Raw genomic sequence first — 26,349 nt, 5'->3', positions numbered from 1 at the left:
TCAGGAACTGACTGTGGGTTCACTGTGGCAGTACCTAGGTGAGCTGGGATCTACTTGCTAGCTCCAAGCAGGCCATTAGGGTCACCAGAGTGTATGTCAGCTCCTCCACAGTTCACAGGAAACAAGTGGCTTTTGGGGGTGGGGAAAATCAGAAACACTGATCAACAAGAGCCCGGCTAGAAAGAAAAGGCTACCTTGGGAACTGAACTCCTCTGTCAAAGGCTGGTTTTAGCTATGGAGGGGAAAATGGGAACAACTCTGTGAGCACATTAAATCACAAGTTTGCAGGAGATTGCTGGCTTGAAATGAAAGTGTCTTAGTCCCTTCAGGCTATTATAAAAAATATAATCTGGGTGGTTTATAAACAAGAGAAATTTATTTCTCACAATTCTGGAAACTTGAAAGTCCAAGGTCATGACATCAACGATTTGAAACCTGGTGAGGATCTGCTTTATCATCAATGGATGTCTTCTCCCTGGTAGAAGGAATGACCTAGCTCTCTGGGGTCTCTTTGATTAGAGCACTAATCTCAATCTTGAGAGCTCTACCTCTCAAGACATAATCACCTCCCAAAGGCCCCACCTCTCAATATCATCACGTTAAGCATTAGGTTTCGACATATGAATTTTGGGGGACATATATATTGAGTTCATAGTGCAAAGTGTGGGTGGGTCAAATGCAAATATTTTATTCAGTTAACCAATCAAATGCCAGAGGAGTCTCCAGTACTCGCAGGGAGTGCATAGCATCGTGAAAAGAAGCAGATGTGCAGAAAAAAGCAGGCAGTGATTCAGGAGGTCAGTATCTTTGCGGTTGCCCCGCATGGCTGTGCAACTTTGGAAGGCTCTTGGGCCCTTTCTGTCTGAGAGCTTTGCTGTCAAAGAAGGCTAGGTCATCTCTAAGGTCTTGTCTAGAATGAAGGTGGGATGGTTTTTATAAAGTTACATCTTCACCAAAACCCAGTGACAGTCATGTCATATACTAATAAAGTATATTGACTATCCTGTGTCTGATACATGGCAATTTGTAATTCTAAGTAATTATAAGAGACATTGAATAGTCCAAAAAGAGGAGGTAAACAAGGACAAGTTGTGGTCTCACTGCCTTTTCTCCAGGAAGTTAGTGGTCTGGTTAGAAACTCCCTCCAAGTAGGTTCAGATTTTGGTTGAAACTTGATGAAACTGACAATTTTAATTACTGAACCACTGTCTCTTCCAGGTAAGGACAGTGCCTCTTATGGCTTTGAACAGCAAAATTTATATGAACTGTTTTATGATTCATGCATAACGTTATGTTTCACTCTCTGCAAAGAATATGCACACTTCTTCAGAAGCATGCGCACAAAATCTTGACAACTATTTTTGTTGAAAAGGAGAAAAAATCCGCTAAGCCATTTCCTTAGGAATATGTAGACAGCCCTAAATGTGGGGGGATACCGTGGCAAATGTGGGAGGACGGGGAGAGTTGAGTTTGGTAATGACGTTGCCACTTGCCGCAGCTACGAGTGGGAGGAAGATGACAGAGAGGGAGGGGAGATGATGCTCTTTCCAGAATAACTGCAGAGGGACAGTCCCGATGCCCAGTGATGGGACACCTTTAGTAGGTGCTTCCTCCCCAAACCAAGGACTTTTGAGTTGGACTAGGAGTCCAATTGTTCCTCTCCTTTCTTGCTACAGTCTCCCCCAGGCCTTGTTCCTCAGACTGTCATTGACCCCAAGTAACAGCTGCCTGGACCCCTGAGTCTACATGGCGAAAAGCAAGGGGGAAGTTTGTGAAGGAATGACCCTCTCTTTTCCGAACTGCTTGCCTTATTTTGCATTTTCACCAATGCTACATGATGATTCCAGTAGCTCCACAGCCTCTCCAACATTGACTGTTACCAGGCTTTTTAATTTTAGCTGTTCTGGTGGGTACATAGTAGTATCTACTATGATCTGAATGTCGGTGTCCCTCCTCCCCAAGTATGTGTGTTGAAATCCTAATCCCCCAAAGATAATGATAATATGAGGTGGGGTCTTTGAGGGGTGATTAGGTCATGACAGTGGAGCCCTCATGATGGGATTAGTGCTCCTATGAAAGATGCCCCATAAAGCTTTCTAGGTCCTTCCACCATGTAAAGGTACAGCTATAAGTCTGCAGCCTAGAAGAGGGCCCTCTCCTGACCACGCTGGCTCCCTGATCTCAGACTTCCAGACGTGAGAACTGTGAGAAACAAAGTTCTGTTGTTTGTAAGTCTGTGGCATCTTGTAATAGCAGACCAGGTGGGCTTAGTACCTCATTATGGTTTTGATTTGCTTGAAGATGGAGTTTTTAATTGCTTAAAATGGGAGTGGATAAAAAGAACATAGAAAAAAAATCTTGATCCTAGGAGTACTAAAGGAGTTGGAGTTATAGAAATGGGGAGCATACCGGCCAGACCGAAAAGCTGATTTAAATGGGTAATACACAGGGTCTGGCACAAGTAACACTGCTGAGTGTGGTTGGGAGGGTACATGAATGTCTCCCACGAGAGAGACAGCAATGTGAACATTTTACCTACCATTTCATATGGTGTGCTTGAGTGCAATACTGTTATGTTACAGAATTACATGCTTATGATTTCATAATAAAATTTTAGTATAGATTACCAAATCATAAAAAAACAGCGTTATTTATGCCAGCCGCTGTGTTTTAATTTTACTGAGTCCAGGTTAAGAGGAGAAAGCCAAGAAACACTTTTAAATGTCACAGTCAGCTAATAATAAAGGAAATATATAAGTAGGAAGTCTTAGACAAGGCTAAATGAGAATATGTATTCTATATGTGTGCTGTAATATTCCATATATAGCTCTAGAGAAAAAAGTAAATAAAAAATCAGGAAAATATAAATGAGATAAGTTATTATAATATTACTCATTTGTAGGTGTGTATACTTTTATTTCAATGCTATTGCTATTTAATAAACCTATTTAAAAGTTTTATTTTGAAGTTATAATTTAATCAACAAGTTTTAGGATAAAAAGTTTTGAATAAATGTACAGCCATATGAATGTTTCATGAAATATAGAAACAGGAACAGACTTGTTCATAATTTTTTTGTGGCCAAATCATGTCATTGTGTCTTGTGTTTAGTAACATTTAAAAAATGTTTAGAACTATTTGAGATTTCAATTTTGTGTGCTTTTTTTGACTTCCCTGAATTTTAGTAATGTAGGATAACCTAACTCTGATAAGCTGATGTTTTTTAAAGCAAAATATCACATTAAAGGAGCATTACATTAACTTGCTTTGTATTCACATATAAGTTCCACTTATAAGATTCACTTTTTAATAATGTCCTCCAAGATTCATAACTGTCCTCAAATTTTAATATCATGGTTTCACCATATTTTGATTAAGAAAGTATATTAACAACCTTAAAAAAGTTTCTCTCTTTCTCTTTTAGGTCCTGTATTAGAGATTACCAAGCAAGATTTTTTTCAGGAAGCCAAAAATCTCATCGCCCAACATTATGAGAAAATAAATGATGTTAGTGCTCTTCATTTATCTAACATTATATTTTTCAGGAAACTAATAACTATTTTTGTGTACTACAGTGATTGTTCCAAATGATTGTGTGAACCCTAACAGATTTTGAATAGAACAGAGAAAAAAAATGAAATCCTTCCTAGCTACAAGAATTGATTTCAGATTGCATTTAAAATTAAGATTTTTCAACTATACAGATTATTTGATTATAAATATATACTTAATTTGCACACACAATTTTTAATATTGTTTTTTGATGAATTATAACAGAAATATTTGGATTAAATATCTTAAGTAAATATCTCTAGAAAATACACTGTGAGATGGTGTTTCCTCTGTGCCCCCAGCATGCCACGCTTACCTGAGCTTCCTCCACATCGAGTTAGAACTGTTTGCCAGTCTGAATGCTCCTTGTGAGTAGTGGCTGCATTTGTAGAATATCGCATCTCCAGCAACAAGCTTGGGCCTGGCCCAGTAAATACTTGCTGAATGGCATAGATCTGGAAGGTCTGAGAAGAAGGTATGGGAGGGACCGCGGGGGAACCAAGAGAAAGGAGAGTCAGCACAGTGAAATTTTGGAGGACAGCTACAGAAGAGATGGGCAATTTGGGGAGCAGCAGCTATTGTGGCAAATGGGCTTTTGGGGAGACAGATGAGGAAGGAGGGGATCTTAGAATGATGTACTTTGTCCTACACTATCCTATTCTCTTTTGAATACTTTTTAAAACAATGCATTTTAAATAAAGATTTTAAATATTTTTCAATGCTTACTATGGAGGGAGGGGGTTATAAGTTTTACATATGTTGCTTTTGAATGTTCCTCTACTGGGATATTGGCCATAGATGGTTTTAATCTTGTAATCAGCATTGTCGACATGGCTTAACTTTTTTCTCTAACCAAAAACCCCTTTTAAATTATATTGATTAATTAGTAGGTACATGGGATGAAAACTTCAGTCTTCAGAGTTAGATAGAGGTGCCTTAGAACCCTGACCTATGTTTAGAATTTAATAACATAATAATATTTCATCTTTGGCTGCTTGCAAAACATGATACCTCCTTAATTGCATCTTGAATTGGCTACAGTTTGAATTTGTCTAAACCTTTTTTGGGGGGGAGAGGGAGAGGAGGGAGCTATACCTCTATCTATGAGACAGAGAATGATTAGACTAGAATAAGTATAATTGTTTGGATAACTGCTTCTCAGAGACCTGGGACTATATTATTTTATATTACTCAAGGTAGTAAAAAATAAGAAACATTTAAGTGATTGAAATGACCTGAAATACATGTCCAATTATTAATATTTTTTTCTTGAGAATCTACCTCCATGTGTGAGCAGTCATTTATGGTTCAACAGAAAAAGAGTATTTGGGGGTGTTAGCATATTATGGACATTTTAGAATTCTTCAAAGATGATTGAAAAGTAATTACATTATGCTATGTCTAGCTGAAAACTTCTATTTTAAAGTAGACTTCAAAGCTGTATTTGGAAATATCACATTTGAGGAAAAAATAGCTATTTTAAATTTACATTTTTCACAGTAGAATATAATAACCCTCATGGCCGTGAAGTGCCTTTTGAGAGCCACATAGGAAAACATCTGCTTTATTTGAATACTGTCACACGCTTTATAGTAAATGTCTTCTATAGAAAGGGACTCGGCAAAATGTACTTGGTGGATACAAGTTTAATACTGTATTAATACAATTTATTATATACTGTTGTTATATAATTAATATGGGAATTAAATTTAGCTAAATTTATTTTTGTTTTATTCACAGAACAAAGTTCAAGGTAGTTCTATAAATGTTTTCAGAAATAAACACCAAAAACCGAAATCTGGCAAATTCCTACCTTTGGAGATAAAAAAAAAGGAAACCCTTGACGTGGCCCAGGAACGCCAGACAGCACACAGACACACTTGTTTCCCCAGGGATGTTTCCAAAGGCGACCATTCTGAGGCGCCCCCGCAACCACCTTCTTTCAAGGAGCCACACATTTTTAATGTAAAGGAGAAATTCATGGGATCTATAGATCTAATTGCAAAAGGTAAGCTTTGGGGGGAGCAAAGGAATTCAGGAAACCAACAGGCGAAACTGTTTGCTTCTGGTGCGCTTTTCTAATGGAATTTCCTTGTTCAGGCAAAAATCCAAACTTTAAGTTTTAACAGTGAAAGATACAGAGGCTTGATTGAAAGAGCTGCTAACCCAAAATTGAGAAGAGAGCACCCTAATGGGGAAGAGGAACTTAGGTGAACAAAACTGGCTACTACTCTTCCAGAGGGGTGATCGATATTCCTTCTATTACAAGTCCTCCGAGACCGGTTAGCTCCCTGTTAGTAGCGCAGTCAGAGGCATATGGCTTTGGATTCTGTTGTTGAGTAGGGTAGGCAGGGTAGGCAAACTGTGTGTGAGTGTGGTCCTCCAAACCCCTAAGAGGAGTTTTGGGAGTTACAGAGTTCTCCTTTAAGACAAATTGTAGTAAAGTTTTATTCTCTATCAGGAACTTGGAAAGATAGAAACTGAAGGTCTATTTAAACAAAATGGCATTGTTTTCCTGAGACTAGTGGCTGGAATAAATGCACTCTTAAAACACATTTTTAGTTACAGCTTTTTAAAATTCATCTACATTTTTCCCTTTGTTATTGCTTATTTCATTATTCATTCATTTGATGTTTTTTTTCATTCAGTGCCTGTTCTGTGCCAGGCACTGTGCTGGGAGCTGGGGAAACAAAGGTTAAAAGGCTTAGCTAGAGAGTATTGGTGGGAATGCACACATAGGTTGTCTCTTGCCCGACACTGTGACAACGGCTGTAACAGAGGTCAGTGCAAAGTGCTATGGAAACACTGAGGCATAACCAACCGAGTGCTAGAATGGAAGAGATCTCAGTAGAAATGGGTTTTAAGGAGAAGTTTGTTAGAGGATGGAAACAGGAAAGGCCATTTGGAGCAGTGACCATGAAATAAAACCCTAAAGGACAAAAGGAAGTGATGTTTTGGGAAGGGAGAGCTGTGAAAGAAAGGAAGTTGAGAAGATGGGCGAAGCTAGAACTTATAATAGATAACAGGGGTCTAGGTAATATAACAGGGGTCTAGGACTGGAACTTACCTATAATGGAAACCCAATGGTGGTTTTTTAAAAGATTTTATTAATTTTTTTAGAGAGGGAAGGGAGGGAGAAAGAGAGAGAGAGAGATAGAGAAACATCAATGTGCGGTTGCTGGGGGCTGTGGCCTGCAACCCAGGCATGTGCCCTGACTGGGAATTGAACCTGTGATGCTTTGGTTTGCAGCCTGCACTCAATCCACTGAGCTACGCCAGCCAGGGCCCAATGGTGATTTTAAAGCTGGGGTTGGGGATGGAATGAGGCATGACCAAATCTGTGTGTTAGAAAAATCAAGCTGGAGAGGATGTGGTAGAGAGATCAGTGGGAGGCTTTTCAGGAAAGTGGTGCTCCATGTACGAGATGACAGGGACCTAAATTAGGGCAGTAGCGAAGCATGAAGTGTGGCGGACGGATGCTACGGTAGTGATTCTCCAAGTGCAGTCTTCAGTCCTGAGTGGTTCACCTTGACTGAAGGGTTCTTCACTTAGATGAATCTGAAAAAATACATTCACTTCTTGAAGACTCGTATCGAATGTTAATACATGGAAAGCTTTGACAAATACTACAGAAAAGAAATCTGTCTATGGTTTTTAACCTGGCTCTCCACAATTCATCTAATTAAAGAATGCCTAAAGAAGAATGTTGAAGTTTCTAGCCTGGGAAATTTATGTCATTACATTGAGATAGGAATTCAGAGGGAGAAGCCAGTGTTGGTCAGATGGAGAAAGGGTCAGGGAGAATAATGAATTTAGTTTTAGACCTGTTAAGTAGACATGTATATGGAGATAACGATTACATGGTTGGAAATGGAGACCTAGCACTTAAGGAGAGACAGGTAGGTGAAGATTGATCTTGGGGGTCACGGCCATACTGACATTGTGGGGTTCATGCATTTATTCAACCAACATTTATTTATTATGTCAGCTATGCAGAGATAAAACATAAGCTACTTGCCCTCAAGAAGTTGCAGTTTGACATAGTAATTTGTGACATAGTGTGTGGTTGGATGAAGGAAGGTAAATGGACAGTTACAACAGGGTGTTTCCCATACTGTAATAAACACTAGCTCTGGGCTTCTCTGGCTGCTCCTGACTTGGACACCCACAGAATGGGCTTAGCCCTGACCCATGAACCCCTCAGGGAAGGGGGCATAAGAACTGAGGGGGAAAAGTTTCCTCCTTTCTCTACCTGGCAGAAGGGTCTCATTTACATTCTATAAAGCTCCTTAGAAGGTGTCAAGCATTTAAGCAACTAGTTTCCTGTAGTGAGGATCAACCACCCTCACCACCAAATTCTTACATTAGTCTCCCTTCTTCCTGGCTTTATTTTCCCATAATTCCTTCCTGTTCCCTAAGCTCACTTCCTTAAAATACTTTCTTTGAAATTTTTTGGTGACCGGTTGTCAGTACATGCAGAAAGAATGGGTATGGAGTGTGAAGGAAAAGATGATTCTTAACTTTAGATTTCATGAACTGGAAGATAAGCATTGTTACTCTCCAAGATGGGGAAGAGAGAGAGACATAGTTTTGCATGGGCTGAATCCCTGAGTTGAGATTTGGGCACATTGTGTTTGAGATGCCTAGTACACATACAAATGAAAATGTCCAATAGCCAGTCTGTTATATAAGCATGGGCTAATAGAAAAGGTTGGGGTTATTAATGATCAACATTGGTCAATAGAAATATAATACGAGCCACCAATGTTGTCATTAAAAAATTTCTAGTGGCCACATTAAAAAATAAAGACAAACAGGTAAAATCAATTTTAATAATAGATTTGCTTGACCTAATAAATCCAAATATTATCATTTCATCAGTATAAAGTTTAATGAGATATTTTACATTTTTTTCATACTAAGTCTCCAAAATCCAGTGTGTATTTTAGATATTGGTATGACCACATTTCAGGTGCTCAATAGCTACAGTTGGTGAGTGGCTATTGTACAGCCAGCTACCCTAAGCAGCACAAATGTAGATTTTATTTACAATTATAGGCTTAGATAAGATCATCTAGGAAGTAAATGTAGGTGGAGGGAAAATATATCCAGAGACTAAGTCCTGGGAGTTACCAACATTTAGAGGACAAGAAGAGAAGTACCCAGCAAAGGAGGAAGACAAAGAACAGCTAGGAGGGAAATCAGGAGAGCATGAAATGTGTTCCCCATACTCAGATTGAGGAGGAGGACCACCTCAGACTGGAGCAAGGGAAGCTCATCCACTGCCCCAGGAGGAAGGCAGGGGCATGGGCACAGGCGCAGGCCGGTGGGTAAATTAAGGGATGGGATTGCTTCTATTGCTTCAGGGAAATTAGAAGTAGGTTTTCACTTGATGATGGGATGGGAAGTATTGGAGTTTCAAGGAGCAAAGAGAAAAGTGAAATAACCGTGATCAGGGCAAGTGTGAAAGCACATGGACTATGAAGAGACAGTTTGCTATGAAAATGAAGTCCCCCTTTTTTAGGAGGAGAGAGAAGTGGTTGGGAAATGTCAATAAAGCTCAAGGAAGAAACTGATTTTATCTTTAGCTATAGAGTATGGGAAGGGTTGAAGAAAAGGAACAGTTACTTCTTGAGAAAGCTGCCAAAAAAAGCTGTATCCTTATGAAAATAAGATTGTTAGAACAAGAAGACAGGAATCACATAGAGAACAGAGCTCGAATATCAATTTAGCTGAGGAAAGATTTGAGGTGTTCCAGGACACAGTGAAGAGTTTGGGCAGGTGATTCAAGAAAGGATGAAAGAAGGTGAGAGGATTAAGCAAAAAATTATATATACATATAACACATAGACACAGACAACAGTGTGGTGATAGCCAGAAGGAAAAGGGGGTGGAGGGTAGGTAGGTGGAGGTAGGCAAAGGGGAGGAAACATGGACAGAAAGAAACTTTGCTCGGGGTAATGGGTGCATGATGCAGTGTGAAGACAATGTTTTTTATTTGAGTTGTACACTTGAAACCTGTATGGTTTTGTGAATAAATGCCACTCCAATAAATTCAATATAAAAATAAATTTAAAAAAGAAAGGGTGAAAGGTTAAGGGTCTATGGAGATTGAGATGAACAGCAGAGAGAGTGAGAAGTCTAGTTCTGAGGGTGTCTTAGAGAAGGTGACAGGCCCCTTCTAATGATAGTTTCCTTCGGGGGACCGTTCTCTTCAGCAGATTGCTGTCTTGAGCCCAAGGATGTTGGGAATGGGGATGTAAGAAAGGAGTGAAGGTTTTAGGAAGGGCACAGGGAGGACAGTGGTCATCCCGCACATCCTACTGCAGGCTCTGTTGAGGTCAGAGACACGTTACTAGGGGCCTTTGCCTGTGTCCCACCAGACAGCCGTGAAGTGCTGATCTTAGAGTTTATATGTGAAAATTAAAAAATTAAAATGGCAAACTTATTTCTCAAAGCTCGTATCTCAAAAAGCCTATATTAAGCCTGTAACTTGAATTGATTTTTAAACATATTCTTAATATTCACCTCACTGTGAATGGAAGCATGATGTAAGATATCAGTGGCTTCCAGAACTTGATTAAAGTTTGTGAGATTAGAAAGAAAAGTGAGTCCTGTGTGTGCGGTACATGTACGTACCTTTTGCTCTTGATGCGCCGACAGATTCAGGTGCATCAGATTCCATAAGTTGAACATTTTATGTGAGAACAGGCCAGACATTCCTTAAATTTGATCCAAAGAAATCAACTTTAAAAATACACTGTAACAATTATAATATCAAATATCTTTAGTAAATATTTTTGGGGGGCTTACATATAATACATAGCCATTTAGTTCCATTTTACTCAATGGAACTGAATCAGATATGATATGAAATAATCTTCTCGATGAGTACTGCTTAACCAGTTTCTATTGTCATGCTGCCATTCATTTACGAATCTTGATTAGAAATCACATGTAAAAATCAGCTTTTGTAACATATATTAAGTATTAGTTTATAGGTACCATATGATAAATAGTACTCATCAACTCATGCATTTGCTTGGAAACAAAAAAGTACTCAGGTCTTATTTCAATTTATTTAAATTTGAAAACAGATTTTAATTATTCTCAGTGAGATTTCATTATATTCATGTCAAGCAAATGCATTCAGGGTTAGTATTGGATTGTTTCTTAACAGTTGGGAAAGGAGTAGATGTATGTATGTTCTTCAGTCTCCAAATAATAAATCTGTTCCTTTAAATATGAAATGAAGGCATCATGAATTTTAATAATGTTTTAGAATAACTACATGGCTAGAAAGCACTAGAAAAACCTATAGGAAAAATGACCCTGTTATGTTTATTTATTTTTTCTCACAGGGGTGACAAGTTGCCAAGCAGTTTTTTGATCAACAATGTTTACAAAATCTTCTATTTTATATTTTAATGAGTTTCAGTGTACATAAACTATTAACAAATATTAAAAGTATATTTTACTCATGCCCACAAAATTATTTGGATTAATTTAGGACCAGGTTTCCTAACAATTTATAAGAGACATGGAAACTAGAGGATTTTTAAAAAATAAAATGGAAAATTATATTGAATTTGGTATTACAAAGTAATTTGATTTTTGAAGCTTTAGAACTTGAAACCTATGAACCTTCCTCCATGTATGAAAACAGGCTCTAACTGAAGAACTTATAAAGAAGGGAACAAATTTGGGATAATGTCTTCGGAGATCGTCACACAGAGAATTTTGCAGCCGCCTCTCTGCTTCTCTTAGTTTCTTCCTGGCAGAGATTGTTGTTTCTATTTCTTGTCAGCAATTATCGTTTGCTTGCCTATGCTCTTACAGAAAAAAACCTGAAAGAATTTTAAAAATTAGCAAATGAACAGAATTATATATCTGAGTGACATATGTCTTGAACAGAGTCGTTGCTTCCCTATGTTTTTTCTCGGTCTCTACCGACCTGGTGAGCTCTGAAACAGAAGGATGCAAGATGGGGACACAAGGAGAGGCGTCTCATTGCTTCTGTAGTAACATGGCTTACTCCACTGAAGTGGCCCCCACGGTCATTGACTTTTAATAAATGTGTGTATTTTAATGAAAATCATTAAAATATTATAAAGGATTTAGAGAAAATTGAAAGGCATTCTTTTAACCATCTCCTTTCTACTAACTCTGTTATTAGCCCAGATAACAACTTTAGGGAATAACAGAAATTTTAGGATTAGACAGAGGTTTGTCCAAACTTGCAGAGCTTTTCTGATTGGGTACATTCACTGTGTTTTGCATTTGACAAGGAACACAGGCAGAGAAGTTAAGAGGCTAATGGAAGAGTTTACAGTGGGCTGGGGTCCTCTAGGTCATTTGTACATAAGTTTATGTATGAGGCAATGATGTCACCTTCTCCAAGAAAATAAAATAAGTGCCTTTGCTTCCTAGAAGTGGTTTTCCATGGGTAGTGAAAAGCTTCTTCAGCAGACATTTGCTGTTTTTGGCTTCTTGGTATCCTTTAGCTTTACCTCCGGGAATAGTCCCCTGGTTTGGTTTGGGAGAAACACTCCTCCCACTTAAAATGTGTGCAGTGTGGGGAGGGCTGTCACCCCAACCCCCAGCTCCAGGGTGGGAGCATGTGACTCAGGCATAGCCGAAGGGGAGAGCTTGTTCTCCTGGCCACAGCAATGGGGTGGAGGGATAGGGCTTCCACCAGCAACGATGATGTGAGCTAGGAGGCACCACAGAACACAACCTGGAATTTTGGAATAAAGTCAACACTTAAGTGTGAACTAAATGATGCAAAGAAATCAAGTCCTGAGGAGACTGTTTATACCTCAGATGCAAGCTTTGCTGAACAAAAACTTTACCTGCACGTTCCAGTTTAGGTGAATCTGTGAAATACCCGCTTTTGAGAAGGCAGGATGGTTTATAGGCTCAAAACACAGGAGTTCAACTCCCTAGATAAAAATACCAGCTGTGTTACTCATTAGTTTCTTCTATGTCTTTAAAATAAGTTGGCTTTCTATTGGTTTTCTCTGGTAGTCTGATGGGAACACTGTAGAAGACATTTTGCTCAGCGTGTCATTTTGACACCTTGATTATGGACTTTTGATCTCCAAAACTGTAAGAGGACACATTTCTGATATTTGAAGCCACCAAGGTTTTGGCAATTTGTTGACGGGCATAGAAAACTAATAAAGTGTACTTCCAAAAGTAAGTTTCAGTTGTAGACGTCATGCAGAAAATATTTTTCCTTGTGTAATGAGTGCAAAAGCGTCATCCATAGGGTAATTGTTTAACTTCCATTTCCTCATTCATATATTTATTCAGCAGCTGTAGTAAGCTCCAGCTTGAACTGGATGCTACTTACCATGGTCCTTGCCCTCATGGAACTTGAAGTTTAATAGAAATTCCCTCTCTCTCTCTCTTGCTCTCTTTCTCTTTCCACCTCCCTCTCTTCTCTCTGGGTGTCTCTCTCCTGGGGGACCAGGTTTATAATAAATAACTGCCTTTTTCCTTCTGAATTTGGAACTGATTGAATTGAGAAATAAGACACAGGAATTGTGCAAATGAGGTTAAAATGTTCGTTTTGTTACAGAGAAAGCTGATGAGAGCATATTGCTCTGGAAAAGTAGCCATGTGGCTTGTTAATCCTCTTCCAGCATTAAACTCATTCTGTCTGTGGCAGGTGGAACTCACTAGCAGCGGTGCCCCTAGCCTGCTCTCTGCACAGCGCAGCACCGCCATGTCACTAAACCTCGTCCTGCAGAGGAGACTGACTCGCTTGTTTCTTGGTGGCTGGCATCCTGGAGACCCTCCAGAGGGACTAAGCCCGGCCCGACTCTTTCCATCAGTGTGAGGAAAGGGGTGGGGTAAGGCAGGCCTTTCATGCTCACGAACCAGAGCCATGAACCTTTCTATCTGTCCCTTCCCCCCATTTCTCTTGTATCCCGAAGTAAGAGGAAGGATAAATATGTGAATGCCCAAGTGATACAAATTCCTATCAGAGGCCACTAAGAGTAGGCGTTATAAACTGCTTGCAGGGCTTGCCTGTAGTCTGAGGTTTACATACCTTTTGGAGGATTTGGAAAAGGAACAGCCATAAACTGGGCATGAAGGTAACTCAGTCTTTTACTGAGTGGCATGTAATTTCCTCCTAGTAACGCAAGACAGCCCAGGACATTAGCAAATGTGCAAGCCCTGGAACGTTTCTTCCTCTCAGTGATTTACACGTAGCCAAGGGCCCGTGATTATTTTTCTCCTACCGTGTGGAAGTTGGTTGGCCCCAACCACTAGCATTCGTATTAATTTAACCTTTTTTCAAGCACAGATAATGATCATGATATGCTAATTGGTAAATCAAGTAAACATCATTCGAAAAATTTAAGGCTACAGATCTTATTAAGATCTTAGCTGTCATTCCGAGACAATACATTTCTGAGATTGGTATGTTTATATAAAAGAGATAAGTGAGACTAAGTTAATTGGCTTCTCTTTTTACTTTTTTAAAATGGAGTTTTTTAAAAATTGACTAACATAAGCTATAGAATGTTGTTAAGACAGTAACCTCATTTTCAATGAGGGAAATTCGGTAGTCATTTTGAGACTACATTATTAATGTGCTCTCCTAACTTGTCCCTTTCCTCGGGCCTTAACCTGACTTAGTCTTTAAATAAAGTTATGCCAGAGTGACTTTTGTAAAATGTGAATCCTACAGTCTTTTCCCCCCTAAAATTCCTCAGTGTTTCCCCGGGGCTTACAGGGTAAAAGAGGTGACATGTGTTTTATGCATCTCAACTATGAATATTAAAAATATTGACTAACCATTATAAGAGAAATATTGAATTATCTTTCAAGTCTTTTTATGGAAAATGTGAAATTTTTGTTGCATGCAGAGGTAGCCAAAGAGTATATAGCCAAATACATAGAAAAATGTATTATAGAAGTGTTTCTGGTAGTTACTTAATGAAAACATTATCACTTCTATAGATTATGTAATATGATTTTTTTGTCAGGTTTTTTTTAGAATTTGTTATTTGTGGTGACAATCTTCTCTAATTCTAAATATTCACATTCACATTTCATTTTGTATTTATGCTTTTATAGACTCTTCTTCAGTGTTGCACCACAAATTTTATGAGGTTTTTGTCCCCAGAATACCTTTCATGGATGGAGAGGCAAAGTTGGAGGCAGAAAATCAGAAGTTACTGTTCAATGTAGACATAGTGAGATGATGACTTGAATTAGGGTGATGGCTAGTATTTAAGTTTTGGGTTTTTCTAAAGGTAGAATCACCAATAGGATTTGCTGATGAGCTGGTTATTGAATGTTATTGAAGAAAAGAGAGGAGTCAAAGGTGATCAATTCATCAGCAAATCCTGTTGAATATTATACTTTTAAACCAAATTCAAAACCTAAGTCCTTTCGACCCAAGTTGTTGAGGATGAAGTCCCCACTGACCAAGATGGGGATACGCATGGGAGGGGCAGATAGGACTCAGGACCAGGAGCTGAGCTGTAGTAATGGGAAGTCTGAGGTGTCTGTCAGACACCGCAGTGGAGATACTGAGTAGTTAGTTGGTATCTGGGTTAGTGGTTCATGGCAGAAGACTAAGTTCAGATGTAACCTTGAGATACCTCAGCCTATAGAGAGTATGTGATGCCTGCAGGCTGTCTGAGATGGCCATAGGAGTTAGAAAAGTCCAAGAACTAAGCCATGGAGTATTTAAAGGTCAGGGAAATGAGGAGACACTAGCAAAGATGACTATGAGAAAGGAGCAGCAAGTGAGGAAGGAAAAGCAAAACAAAACCCAAAAGATGAGCTGGAAACTGAGTGGAGAACATATTTCAAGGATGAGAGAGTGATCAATCAAGTGTGTCAGATTCTGCTTATAGATCAAATTAGGACTGAATATTGACATTGCACTTAGCAATCTGAAGGCCAGTAGGACCTCCACACCTGCTATTTTGGTAGAGTGGTCAATTCAAAAGAGAATGGGAAGAGAGGAATTAGACAAGCGTAAGAACTACTTCGAGGTGTTACACAGGAGAGCACAAAAAGTGGGTGCCTGTTGAAGATCAGGGAGAGTGGTTTCCTTTTGTTTGTTTGTTTGAAGATGGAGGAAATGGCGTTTCTGATCAGAATGATCAACAGGTGAGGGAAAAATCACTAATAAAGGGCAGAGAAGGGAGGATTGTGGGGGAACAAAGACCTTAGGACGAGAGTGGATGAGAACTGTTGTACAAGTAGCAGGGTTGGCCTAAAATTACAATGTGGACTATTTTCGCCTTCACTGATGAGAGGGCACACAGAGTATATGCATACAGACACGGCCAGTAGGGCAGCTTTGGCGGTCTCTTGCTTGCTTTCGTTTTCTTAGTGAGATAGAAAGCAAGGGTATCAGCTGAATGTAAGCCGTGGGGAGAGAGGTTGGAGGTTTGGAGTAGCAAATATGAAATAGAGAGGGGGGAGTGAATAGACCAAGGAGTTGCGCTGTGATTAATGATAGCATTAGGGTCCACGTGGGTTCATGTTTGTGAAGTATGAAATGAGAGCCAATCATTTTTTTTGTTTCTTTGTTTTCCTCGTCACATCAATCATGCAAATATCACAGAATACGTGGAGACTTAGATTCAACTAGGGTTTTGTGTTTTCTCAAATGAAGATGACAGAATGGGGGAGAGACAGGCACTTGAGAGTCATGAGAGAGGGTGATCATGGGATTGACTTCAGAACTGAAGCTGGCTAAGATGTGAAGGTGCAGGCAGGAGTGAAAAGGTGGTGGTATTGATGAGTTATTGATAAGTCCCGGTAATAGGCAAAGGTAGTGGGGATTGGGAATAACCTGACAAAGTAAAGGTGGCGTTTAGAGAGTAAAAAGCTTCAATTTGAGCTCATCAAGTAGCAGTGATTGACAGCGAAGAGGAGCAGGGTGTGAACTTGGTCACAAATGGCTCCTTCAGGGGAGACAATCATTTCTTTTAGATTTTACAACCTGTACTTCAGCCAGGCAGATACTCAATAAATAGTTCTGAATGAATTCAGAATAAAAGTTGACTATCAGAATGGAGGGAAGGTGATGAAAGTAGATTACTCTGAGTCAATTTTTAATTAACTGTATCTGTCTTTATACATTTGTGGGGTGCACAGGACAAAAGCCCACTCGGCTAGCTTAAGTAAAGGGAATGTATGCTGAGTTTCAGACCTCACTGAATGCAAACAGTAGGAACATAAAATACAGCTGGATCTCATAAGAGCTGCAAAGCCACCAGGAATGGAGGCTGCCCGCTCAGTCTTTCGATGACCACTTGGTCTCAGCCCACTTGTCACGGGGACACTGCTGTTCTTCCAGATGGGTCCCTCCTCCTCATCTTACACACAGACCAACATGGTCACCTCCAGCTCTAAGTCAACACGGACATTCGACTTCACATATCTAACTCATTTTCTCAGTGTTTGTATTTCTGGCAGAGGAATATGATGGGCCTAGGATGGGTTAGGTGACCCCAAAGCCACAGTGAGGACAGAAGTCCTCACTGGCAATAAGGAACCATTATGGCCATTTCCACCCATCCTCTCAGCAGTCTACAGACGAGAGTCATATGGGAGAGGGGGCCATGCTGGACGGGCAACCCCAAATAAGTCATCTTTTCATAAGGAAGCAGATCAGGTAGAAAATATAAGCAAAAATATTTTTGCTTGTGTAAGAAAAACATTTCTTAGCTTCTATGATTCTATCTTTTCTTTCAGCAGAAGTTCAGTAGAAGATAATCCTGTTATCAGCTGATTATTTTGTTAGTTACCACTACCCTTAGCAAAACTTTGTAAGTATCTTTATAAACATATCCCTATTTTCTCTGATGAAGCCACTTATTTTTATTCTGACCTAGTCAATTAATTTGTACCAGAACATGCCAGGATAAGTTATTTTTCAGGCCAAATATTTAAAAAATTAAAAACCTCTTCATAGCTCTCTACTTACAGAGGCTCTGTAAGGATAGCTTGGGCAGCAGCTTCCCAAGACTTCAGCAGTCTTCCAAGACGAGTACACTGTGTTCTTACTGACACTTTAGAGGAGCTCTAGGTCCCCCTACTATTTGCAGCTCCAAGAGCATCTCCCAGCATTGATCTATATTCCCTGCTAGTGGGTAGGGACCTTATCTTGTTTGCTCCGGTACGTGCCTAAACAGCAGAATGAGGGGTTCGTTTGGAACCTGAAAGGTGTTTTACAAATAATAGTTGAATAATGAGATTAAGAGGGTCTGAGTGTAAATATGTTTGTGTATGTGTGTATGTGTGTGTGTTATTAACCAGATCTAAGCAAGCCTGGTGGTTTTTCAAACTATTCCGTGTGCCACTGAGGGGATACTTCTGTTATAAGGTACTGATCCATGTGTTGTACCTTAAGAAGACCTAGTGTGTATGCGTGTCTGTGTGTGTGTGTGTGTGTGTGATATGTGACAGTTACTGTACAGAATAAAGAGATCAATTGTGATTACCGTCTGGTGTACAACAGCTGTAGCCTGAGCCGTTCAGTGCCCAGGGTGGTTATTCATTTCTCGGGCTGGCGTGGGCACCTCCAAGAGGATTCTGTCATAGCATGTGTGTCTTGGCATTCCCTCCAAATCCTGGGGAACGTGGAGCCAAGGATCTGTTAGTGCCTCAAGTGTGCGGTGTGTGACACGGATCAGCCCTCTCCGAGCTGGTGCTGCTCTGCGGCAGCCCGAGAACCAGGAAAACAAGCCACTGCCAGATCGGTCTGGTTTTGTTCCCAGTGCACTTAATGAATCAAAACATTTCTTTAGGGATATTTTAATTTTTTATTTAGTTATTCTAGAAGTTCAGTGAGTACTCTGACTATACTTAGGTTGGATCAAAAAACACGTGTCATGTAGTAGAGACATTCATGAATACGTGTAATGTGTGACCATTACAAGTTTAGTGGACTCTTAACTTGTAAGTACTTCCCATGGGATTCAGTGGTTGGTAGTTTCTACTCAAGTTCTTGGTTTCTGGCTATGCTAAGCCACTAAGCGTGACCTTTAAGTAGGATTCAAAAATAGTTGGGATACCTGGTTGTAGCTCTGTAAATAAATGACCTTTGCTCTTTCATTTCTCAGTGAAAGTTTGGAAATCTCTATATATTTCTGCACCCTGATTTGTGGTTTAAAGATACTGAAAATGCTTCTACTGTTCTTCTGTTGAAAGCTAATTAATGGAGAATAGGAGAGAGGAGCAAAAAATAGCATATATTGAACATCTAATACTTATTAGGCCTTATAGAAAGCCATGCATTATGTAAAGCCATGCATTTTTGCAAAGTCCTGCAGGATACTCCTATTATTAGCTGCGTTCTACAGATAAGAAAACTCAGCTCAGAGAGACGTATCCAAGCTGCTGTCATGGAGAGTACTGGCGGAACCAGGATGTGAGGCCTTCCTGAAGCTAAGGCTGGCACTCTTTCCCCTCATCACTGTGCTCCCTCCTTTTCCCCCAGTGGCACTGGGAGTGATTCAGGGCTCTCAGAGAACTCAGGGTGTTTCAAATGCTCTGGGAGTGTGGCAGTGCTGCGAAATCTTTTCCTAAATTATTGTATACCTTGAACAAGTCACTTTTCTTCTCTGTGTCTGCGGTTGCCACATAAAACTGATCTAATCCTCCCTGCTTGTGAAGGCGATTCTATTTTCATGAAGAACTGTGATCTTTCAGGAAAAAAGGTGTTATTTAAAGCACACAACCGTCTTCGTAGGTAATAATGAGAATGCTGCCAGTGCCATTGGTGTCCTGCAGCAAATGAGTGCTTTCCTGGTTCTTCCAAAGCTGTTCCCAGGGGCAGTGTCGTTTTCAGTAGGTCCTCAGAGCGGTGCCCTGTGGATGAAGACAGAGCATGCCAGGGAGTGGTGACAGCCAGGTCATTCAGCTCAGATTGCTGGTGCAGATCAATCCTGAAATATTTGATTATTGCTACTGCTTGCACACTGCTGCCTGCCCAGAGCCACAATTTTAGATGCATCTTAGAAATTTCAACAGAAAAGAAATGGCATCTGGCTATTGTGCTATGGATTGAAGAGATCAAGAAATCCCAGGAAACGAATATATTTTTGGCTAGTGTTACACAGATATTTTAGAGATTAGAATTTGCAATGAGCTTGGGCAGTTGCTTTTTCCCGGTCTTTTTATTGTCAAACTGGTGACCATTCTTCCATCTACCCAGAAAATCCTTTCTGATAATGCCACATTCATTAATGGGAGTACAATTGTTTCCTTGCATGGGAGGAGCAGCAAGACTATGGGAAAGAATCAGCAGTTTCTGTAAAAGAGTTGAAGACGTGATTACTTTGCTGGGCCCACAATAATGAATTGCTCCAAATGGCCCATAAAGATGTTTTCGGTGTTCCTGCACAGTTTCTTAAATAAAGTGGTTATGTGAATTGTTTGGACTTAGCAATAACACTATGTGTTTACAATTCTAGGGCGCAATGCTAAAATGACCAGACCTTGGGTTTATACTACCCAAGGCATTTCTTTGCCAAGCTTTAACATGAAGCCTGATATTTTTTTATGAAGCCTGATTTTTAACTTGTGCATAGGCTTTTGCCTTGTTGAAAGAAAAAGAAAAATCACAATAGCCGGAACCCCAATTTGCTCAAATCTGCCTTTCGAAGCTGATTTTATTTAGTTATAGGCATAATTATGTTTAGAAAACATTTTGCGGCATCAGCAGTTACATCAAATGAGTGTGTGAATTTTCTCATCATTTATGTCTTGCACAGATTTTAATTGTCCAGATCTACAGATTCGGGGCATTCCTCCCCTTGAAAAAGGAATGTTTTTCAGGTGTTGATTTGCACGATAGCTAGAGGTTTCATTCCTTTTGTAGTTGTCCTTCATGGTTTGTTTTGTTTTTTCTTTTTCTTTTTCCTTGAAACTGGAGTGAATTTCACATCTCCATAGACTGGTTCCTGACCATGAGGAAATACTTGCACTGTTTAAAGGAGCAGCTTCTGTGGCTGCAGAGGGCAGGAAACAGGAAGACCTCGGGGTTGTGAGAACATGCGCGAACGTAGCCCAGAACCAGGGTCTGTGCCTGCACGGTAATGGGAGTCTAATAGCCGTGTCACTCAATAAACTCGCTGCACCTGCTGGAAGGAGAATCGGAGGTTTAGACACCAAGGTAAAAATTTAAGGTCTAGTTCCCTTGCTGCAGGATCCTGGCCAAATTCTGTCACATATTGATCCTCAGTTTCCTGTTCTGTTTAAACGGTGACGATGAAAATACATGCTGACTTTATTGCTGGAGGACCAAGTGAGATTTCTGTGTGAAAACATAATGCAAACTATAAAGTACTCGGCGCGTTATTAATGACGCATGGGGAGACTCGTGAGAATGTGTACGCTACTGTAGGAAGCTGATGGTTGTCCATCAGTGCAAAGCAGCTATGAAGTGCGTTTGCAAGAAGAAAATTTGCTGGGAAATATGAGTGGGCTGAGTGTGCCCTCTCCCTTCCTTTGCTTCCCTTTGGTCAGCGGATCATATTCAAGTATTACACTTGGTAGGGAATCCAAAGGTTAGTTTGATACATTTACCTGGTGGTTATCTAAAAACCAATGTTCTCATTTTATGTAAATATGTTCCAACTACATTGGTGCCCTAGTGTGTCCTCTGGTTTTAGAGTTTTGTGTATCATGTGTTTTTTAAAGAGTTAATAAAAACCTAACTACTTAATCAACTGCTGTGTCGTTGGCATCAAATACACTGGGAAACAGGGTTCTCAGCAGAAGTGTCTTACTTAGGAGTGGGGCTGGTGTCTGCCCCCTGTTCACCTTGGTCTCCGCTTCTGCCACGAGTCACAAAACTGGTCAGCTTTGCAGCCCCGAGCTTTGTGATTGGCTCCAGACGAGTCAGATTCCTGTTCTGCCCGGTGGTGAAGATCGTTGGCAGGTCCATGGAGATAAACAACAGAAGACGTGCCAAACCCGTGTGAGGACAAACAGCATATCCTGGTTTGGAGAGCATCCGCTGTCCTTCACGTAGGCATAGTTTTATTTCAGGCAAGGGAAAACTCTCTCCCAATGCAAGGTGAGAGAAAGTGTGTCAAGGTGTTTGAGAACTTTTCCCTGAGACAAATAGTGGTATGAAATGTGAGGAAAGCTAAGAGCTGGTGAGAACACAAAGAAAGAAATAATCATTTACAAATAGCTGTTTACCTCACTGGGAAATGATCCTCATCAGGAATTTGCATTTCTTTAAAGTCTTTCTGTTAGTGATAATATCCCTATCCTTATTTCTCAAAAGGCAATTATCACATATAATGGCTTATAATAGAAGTGTTATTGTTTTCCCGGTGTTTAGCATGTAAGATTTTTATTGGTGCGCTTACTTTTTTTTCCTAAGCACCTGCAATTATATTTACATTCTGACGAATATAGTGAAGGTGGCACTTAAATCTCCCAAGTTTCTGTCTATGATCCTAAGCAATTTTACAGTCTTTTCAGCTCTGTTTTCTGTAACATTTCAAATGCAGTTAAGGCCTGGTAGTATCGTTGGTAAAGTTTCTAGAAACAATTATTTTGGGTTTTGGTGCTACATGACATAATAACTTGCTTTTATCTATTTTCTTTTTTTTATTGTTATTCAATTAAAGTTGTCGCTATTTTCCCCCAGTACTCTCCCCTGCCCTACCCACCTCCCCCATTCAATTCCCCCCACTGTTGTCTTTGTCCGTGGGTCCTTTATACATGCTTTCAATTAGTGTGGCAGATCTAGGATTAGCTCAGTATCAGAACCTTAGTAGTGAGGCCATAAGATCTTAGCTTTAATGTGGGAGAAGTTCTGACGGTGTGAGGAAAGGAGGTAGGGGGAGAGGTGCTGGCATCTGTCACTGGTCGTGCTGAGTGGTTGGCAGGAGGGGATGTTGATGGAAGTGAGGCGAATTGCTTAGCAGATGACAATTTGTGAGACACAGGAAGAGGAAGATCACAAACATGCCACAGATTCTTTTCTTGGTTCTAGGTTAAAACAAAGGACTCTATTCTACTAAGCACAGGTAATGACCTTACCTTAGATGTCTACTAACAATAGGTAATGAAATATATATGAGATACCCTAATTAGCATCCATGCAATAATCATACATTTACTAAGTATCTTCACAGGGTCTGTGAAGGGACTGGAATTCCTGCCCCCCGCCCGCCCCCCCCCCACCATTTGCAAGCTAAAAAGTTAGACTGCCACGTTCTCTGGGTGCAGGTAGAAGGCGTGGAATCAGGACAAGGACTTTGTTATTCTCAGTACAGCATGCAGGCTGAGCTTTGTGTCCCTGTCAGTTCCTCTTGCCCCCAAGTCCCATGGGGCCATACGGAGAGGGTCTGGTGGATGCGGTGCTTCTGGTGGGTTGGTGTTATTGCTAAGAGATGTGACCTTGGGGAATCTATGGCTTTTAGAGTAAGCGTGTTCTTTGTCCCAGGAAGGGCATTAACTTGTTCCTCAAGGTTGTTCACTGGGAATACAACCCTGAGAAACAGACTGGGTGAAGAGCAAAGAGCTGGCAGGGCCCGGCATCCTTGACACCCAATACAATTTTCAGGAGTGCTCAGGACCCATGGTGGATTGCCACTCTCAACACTATAAGGGACTCATGACAATTGTCTAACAAACCATAAATGTCTGTGTATCCATAGGTGTAATATGCATAAACTCTGTGCACTCATATTTGTAGTTTCTAAGCATTATTATTCTTTCTTCTCAGCACATGAAGAGTTTGGGGCTCACTGTGTTGAAACAAGAAACTAAAAGCAAAAATAAATGGCACAACAGGCACCACGACACACTGTTTTAAACTCATGGTCTAATGTTATTACCATTGGACTGTCTTGCGTCACTGCTGAAGAATTCTCAGGCCGTGCTGGGTCTGTTTTAGTGAGGGCTTTTCCATTATTCTATTTAGTGCTTCGTCCATTTCAGGAAATGAGCACTCCTTTTCCTCATCTATTGCCATGTTTTGATTCTATTGGTCTAGCGTGTTCCTACATCTCTTCCTCCATTTAGCGTAGATAAATCTGTTTATTTCTAAGGATCTGCAGCTTTCAGAGTTCTAGGAAATAGGCTCAAAACAGCGAAACTGTGTGTTATCATAGAACTGCAGAGTTGTAGAGATAATATGTACATCAGGCACGGTTTAGTCTAACCACTGCACCTCCACTTCATGAATAAGAAGGCAGAGGTTCAGCGAGCCTGGGTGAATGCCACCCAAGGCCAGAGGTCTTATTAATGGTGAAAAGAAGATCCTAACCCAAGTTTTGTTTATTTTTAAATCTAAAATTCAGTGTTTTTGTCATTGTACTACATTGCATTCTGAAAGAAAAAGAATTCCAGAATATTGGTAGAAGCTTAGTACCTTCTCATTATGTATTCTAAAGTTCTGTCTGGTCATATCAGTACTTCAGAATAATCAGTCTGGGTATTGGCATAACCACAGAATTGTAATTCCCTTAAATCATGAGCTAGAAACGGAAATGACTTCCTCAGATCAGTAGGTAACTGAAGTAGCTGGTATGGTCGGTGGGAAGAATGGAGTCTATGGGAACCTAGAGAAAGCACATGCATTCAGACCCACTCTGATTCAACATTTCTTTTTTTTTAAAGTTTTTTTTTAAGATTTTATTTATTTATTTTTTTAGAGAGGGAAGGAGGGAGAGAGAGAGAGAGAGAGAAACATCAATGTGCGGTTGCTAGGGGTCATGGCCTGCAACTCAGACATGTACCCTGACTGGGAATTGAACCTGTGACACTTTGGTTCACAGCCCGCACTCAATCCACTGAGCTACGCCAGCCAGGGCTGATTTAACATTTTTTGAACGTGTGTGCCCCTGCCCCCGATCTTCGTTTGCCCCTGGATTTGGCCCTCCAGCTGCCACTCAGCAAGGCCCGAGTTGTATAACATAGACTTAAAAACTTTTCTATATCCTTTAATGTGTTTGGTCACATAGGCTTTTAGAACTAAGTAGGATATTAGGTGTCAGCTGCTCTAACCCATTATTTTACTGAAAGAGAAGCAAAGCAGAGTCAGTGACTTGCTTAAGGCGATAAGGCTGGTGTCAAACCAGCTGTGCCCAGAACCGACTTTATAAACTCCTAGTCCTGTGTCCTTTCTGCTTCATCTTAAAACATTTTCCAAATGAGTGTTCAATTTTATAAATAAAAAGCAATGAGAAAGTCAGATTTGACATGTAACACCACATTTTGCAGATAACTTCTCAGGAATCAATCAATAATTTTTATTGAGTATATTATCATATGTCCAGGCTAATTGACATGAGGCATACAAAAACATATGGGCATCTTTGTTCATTCCTGTCCTCCCTCATTGGGAGAGTCAGAACTAATATTGGAGAACAACTAGATGCTACAGTCTTCAGTATTGACTTAAGTACAATGAAAGTTCAGAAAAAGAGACATTATTGGGGACTTGACCCTCTCAACTCCCCATATTCCAACAATTATCTTTAGCAGCATATTTAAATGAACCCTCTGTCATAGTCAAAAAAGTATTGTGATACTTTGTAGAGGATGCCAATACTAGAATTATTTACATCTGATATATATATATATATATATATATATATATATATATATATATAGAATTAGAATCTCTGCTATTCATTCTTCATGTTCATTTTTGTCCATTGATAGCTTAAACATCTCTTTAGCCTCAATGTTAAATTTTGTGGTGAGTACTGAAATAGATAGCAAGCATGCCAACTAAAGATGTGTTAAGATGGAGAGAGATATTTCTATCCACTGATTGAAGTGTTACAAGAAATACCAGTTTAAAAAAACAAACAAACTGTGGTACTCTGTGTCTTTTGCTTTCTGTTTGGTTTTCATCAGTGTGTCAGTTCTGGTTTTATGCTCCATGACGCCACAGTGCGCCTTACGCTGAGAGTTGTACCCTGCTAAGGGATTCCTCCCCTGGGCCCGTTCTGCCACTTGGATGGCGTACCTAGCAGGTTGGTCACTTCCACCTTTTTCTTACTGTCCACCTCAGATGCTTGGTCGGATTGATGCATCTTCAGAACTCTTCCTTTTTGGGTACTTTGAAGTTAATCCCAATCTGAGGGTTGGCAAACATTCTCTGTAAAGAATTAGATAGTAAATAACTGTGGCTTTGTGGGCTATACGGTCTCTGTCGCATCTCTCTCTGCTTTTGTAGCGGGGGAAAGCAGCCAGAGACGATAGATAAACATGTGGACATGGCCGTGTTCCAGTGAAGTTTTACTTACAGAAAACGGGTGAAGGATGGGCTGACTTCGGCCCTGGCCCTGGTGGTTTGCCAACCCCGCTCTAATCTGTCAGAACCACCACAGGGAGTGTGTACTCCAGGAGCTGAACGAGATGCTATCTGATTGTGCAGGAAGAAGCTCCTGTTCACACTTTCCTTTTTTTTTCAATTTTATGCTTTTAATTTTTTTTAATTGAGTTTACTGGGATAACATTAGTTAATAAAATTATATAGATTTCACATGTGCAATTCTATAACACATCATCTGTATATTATATTGTGTGTTCATCACCCCAAATCAAATCTCATTCCATCACCATTTATCCCCCTACACCCTCTTCTATGCACCCCCTAACCCCCTTTCCCTCTGGTAATTAACATACTGTTGTCTGTGTCTATGAATTTTCTCTTATATCTTCTACTGTTATGTCTTTTGTTAGTTTATAATGTTTTATGCATGATATCTTAATAAAGCAGACTGTAAATACAATTTATAGACAAGTGACTATACATATATGGGAACACCTGCCCCC

The 26,349-nt window shown here is 40.1% G+C and overlaps 1 protein-coding gene across 1 annotated transcript in view; it reads left to right on the top strand.

Annotated features, from left to right (window-relative positions):
• Positions 1–2,492: 2,492 nt before the first annotated feature.
• Positions 2,493–26,349, top strand: part of IQCM (IQ motif containing M) — a 235,414-nt gene continuing 211,557 nt past the window's right edge. Inside the window, exons 1-3 of the mRNA XM_036034456.1 lie at positions 2,493–2,550; positions 3,425–3,507; positions 5,293–5,560. Of these exons, the coding sequence (XP_035890349.1) occupies positions 2,493–2,550; positions 3,425–3,507; positions 5,293–5,560 (409 nt within the window). The remainder of the gene's footprint in view (positions 2,551–3,424; positions 3,508–5,292; positions 5,561–26,349) is intronic.

Source organism: Phyllostomus discolor, chromosome 8 (genome assembly GCF_004126475.2).
Source record: "Phyllostomus discolor isolate MPI-MPIP mPhyDis1 chromosome 8, mPhyDis1.pri.v3, whole genome shotgun sequence".
NCBI classification, from domain to species: domain Eukaryota; kingdom Metazoa; phylum Chordata; class Mammalia; order Chiroptera; family Phyllostomidae; genus Phyllostomus; species Phyllostomus discolor.
The sequence above is the reverse complement of the archived record's forward strand: the minus strand, read 5'-3'. Positions and strand labels throughout refer to the sequence as shown.